We start from the raw sequence: 2,926 nt of genomic DNA, 5'->3' as shown, positions 1-2,926 counted from the left end.
GTACAAATAAAAAATCACGAAAGTTTTTTTTTAAGAAATCAAAATAAAAAGCACATATTTTAGTATATGTTTTTCTTCTTTCTTTTTTTAAACTTTAAAGTAAGAATAGTTTTTAAAAATTTGCTGTCTTTTTTTTTTTTCAAAAAAATATTCACTAGCTGTTTTTTGATTTTCTTGATTTTTTTGTTTTAAAATTTGATCCATTAAATAAATTAAAATAAATTTTTGAGTCATTCAATTATTAGATAAACAGATCATCTTTTATCACCATACAAAATATAGGCAATAAAACTTTGCAATAATACTTACCGTACTATCAATACCAAGAGTAATTAGCATGACAAAGAATATGAAAGACCAACAATTTGCATATGACATTGTAGCAATTGCTTGTGGATAGACGATAAATATAATATTAGCATCATTGTCACCTACTACCTCATTAACTGGTAAATTTGTTATAGTTGACATATAGCCAAGAGTTGCAAATATTACAAAACCAGCAAAAAATGAAGTACCACAATTGATAAATGATGTCACCAATGCATCTCTGTAATATATCAATGATCGATTTGTACAAATGATATTCAATTTATATGACAGGTATATAACAATATATTAATTTTTTGATTAATTTGATTATTGAATAATCAGCTATTAATTAAATAATCAGTTATTCAATTATTAAATAATATATGTGACGTATATCAATTTTATGGTTAATCCAATTACCAAATAATCAGTTATTAGTAAATAATCAATCATTCAGTTACTGATCAATATATAATATATATATATATATATATTAGTTTTTTGATTATTAATTCAATTATTAAATAATCAATCATCCTCTATCACTAAAATATAATTCATCATACAAAAGTATTCTGAAATTATTGCATGAAATTAAAATATTAAATGCCAAATGATTTCAGAATAATATTTAAATTATATTTGTATATTTTACAAATTATATATTTTTTTAAATATATATATAAAAAAGAAAAATTTCTTTTTTCCTGAAAATAAATTTGGAATTTAAAAAGAAAAGGAAAAAGATAATACCGATAACAATTATTTCGAAAATCATTATAACTACTTAATGCAAGTAATACACCAAATCCAGGACCAAGTGAAAAGAAAATTTGTGTAGCTGCAGCTGTCCAAACATCAATATCAAAAAGCATTTCAAAATTTGGCATCAAATAATAATAAATTCCAATTGATGCACCAGGTAATGTAATTCCACGTACGAAAAGTACTGATAAGATTACATATGGTGCTGTAGCTGTTATCCATACGTACTAAAAATTTTTTTTTAAAAAAAAAAAAAAATATTTAATTTAAATGCCCAAAACTTAGTAAATATATATTGATTGATCAATAAAGGATTTATCATTTCATTATCTGAAATTAATTAATTGTCTTTCTAGATATAGATAAAGCAATTTATAGTTTAAAGCATTTTTTTTTTTGTCAGGAATGAGTAGATTACGTATGATGCTAATTGATATATACCAAAAAGAGAACAATTAATTAAAAGAACAGTTAATTAGCCCATATGAGAATTAACAAATCCCAAGTATTACTTAATTCATTCGACAGTTTTAGTATATGTTTCAAAAAAGTTAAAATTGAGCTTATATTTTGTTGACGGATGATAAACATTAATCAGAAATTTCAATGATAAGTATTACGATACTATGATTGATAAATACTATAATATCCCTTATATGTCATCCTATTCTTTAATTATCTAAGATACAGTAATACTCGAGATTTATAATTTCTATAAATATCTCACATTATATTCTAATTATATATTAATTTTGAAAAAAAAGCATAAAGAAAAATAAAGAAATAAACAAACAAAAACAAACTTTCCCGCTACTTCGTGGTCCTTTCCAGAGCGCAAAATAGACAAGAATAAAAACAATGATAAGACACAAGGCTAATGATGGCTTAATACTGCCGAGATCATCGAAACCGCGGGAATGATTTTCTTCCAATACATTAAATCTGATAAAAAAAAAAAATTTTTTTTTGTAAAATATTAATTAACGGAGTTTTTTTTTTTGTCTTTTAATGAAATAGTCAAAAAAAAAAAAAGAATTGGATTATATATGGATCAATTAGAAGTTCATGATATTTGTCATGTATCAAATTATTTATCATAATTTAGCTATTAATTAAACTTTTAGATTGCTATCCGCTTTTAGCTTAATCAAACATAAGCTTTAATATTTTATTAGTTATGCCAAATAAAATTTCCAGAAATACAAATTTTTTTTTTTTCAAAAAAAGTTACGACTCGAAATTGCCTAATTAATATAAATCATAAAGGTGCATTGAATTTTAATAATTTTACTATTATGTGAAATTGAATTTTAAAACGTAAAAATTAATTAAAAAATTAAATAAGAATAATTTGATTTTTTGTTTTCTTTTTTATAGGAAATTCTAGTCTTTGGAAAAAAAAAGGAAATAGTAGAAATATTTTTGAAATTGATCGAATCTTTTATAAAATATGGTTTTAATTGAAACCAACAGAAAGAATTCCTCAGACGGCGTTCTTAATTTTCCACTCAAATTATTGCTTTGATTGGTTACAATGGTACCATTTAAACCATTTAGATTAATTGCACATAATGGTGTATTCCATGGATTATTACAGTTTTTCCAAGGTACTTCTGACTATAAAATGGCACCAAAATAATAGTTGTAATAAAAAACGTTGTGGTTGTGAGTAATAATTAGTAATTAATAATAATATAATGATAATAGTAATGATAATGATAGTAATAATGATAATAATAATAATAATAATAATAATAATAATAATAATAATAATAATAATAATAATAATAATAATAATAATAATAATAATAATAATAATAATAATAATAATAATAATAATAATAATAAT

At 21.9% G+C, this 2,926-nt stretch overlaps 1 protein-coding gene across 1 annotated transcript in view; it reads right to left on the bottom strand.

Moving 5' to 3' along the window:
- Nucleotides 1-2,926, bottom strand: part of LOAG_17414 (sodium-dependent serotonin transporter) — a gene marked incomplete at both ends in the record, with an annotated part of 6,128 nt that overhangs the window by 1,979 nt on the left and 1,223 nt on the right. Inside the window, 4 exons of the mRNA XM_020450076.1 lie at nucleotides 310-550; nucleotides 1,066-1,304; nucleotides 1,881-2,019; nucleotides 2,549-2,694. Coding sequence (XP_020306295.1) covers nucleotides 310-550; nucleotides 1,066-1,304; nucleotides 1,881-2,019; nucleotides 2,549-2,694 — 765 coding nt within the window. The remainder of the gene's footprint in view (nucleotides 1-309; nucleotides 551-1,065; nucleotides 1,305-1,880; nucleotides 2,020-2,548; nucleotides 2,695-2,926) is intronic.

The sequence above is a fragment of the Loa loa genome, assembly GCF_000183805.2.
Source record: "Loa loa unplaced genomic scaffold supercont3.72, whole genome shotgun sequence".
Classification (NCBI taxonomy): Eukaryota; Metazoa; Nematoda; class Chromadorea; order Rhabditida; family Onchocercidae; genus Loa; species Loa loa.
The sequence above is the reverse complement of the archived record's forward strand: the minus strand, read 5'-3'. Positions and strand labels throughout refer to the sequence as shown.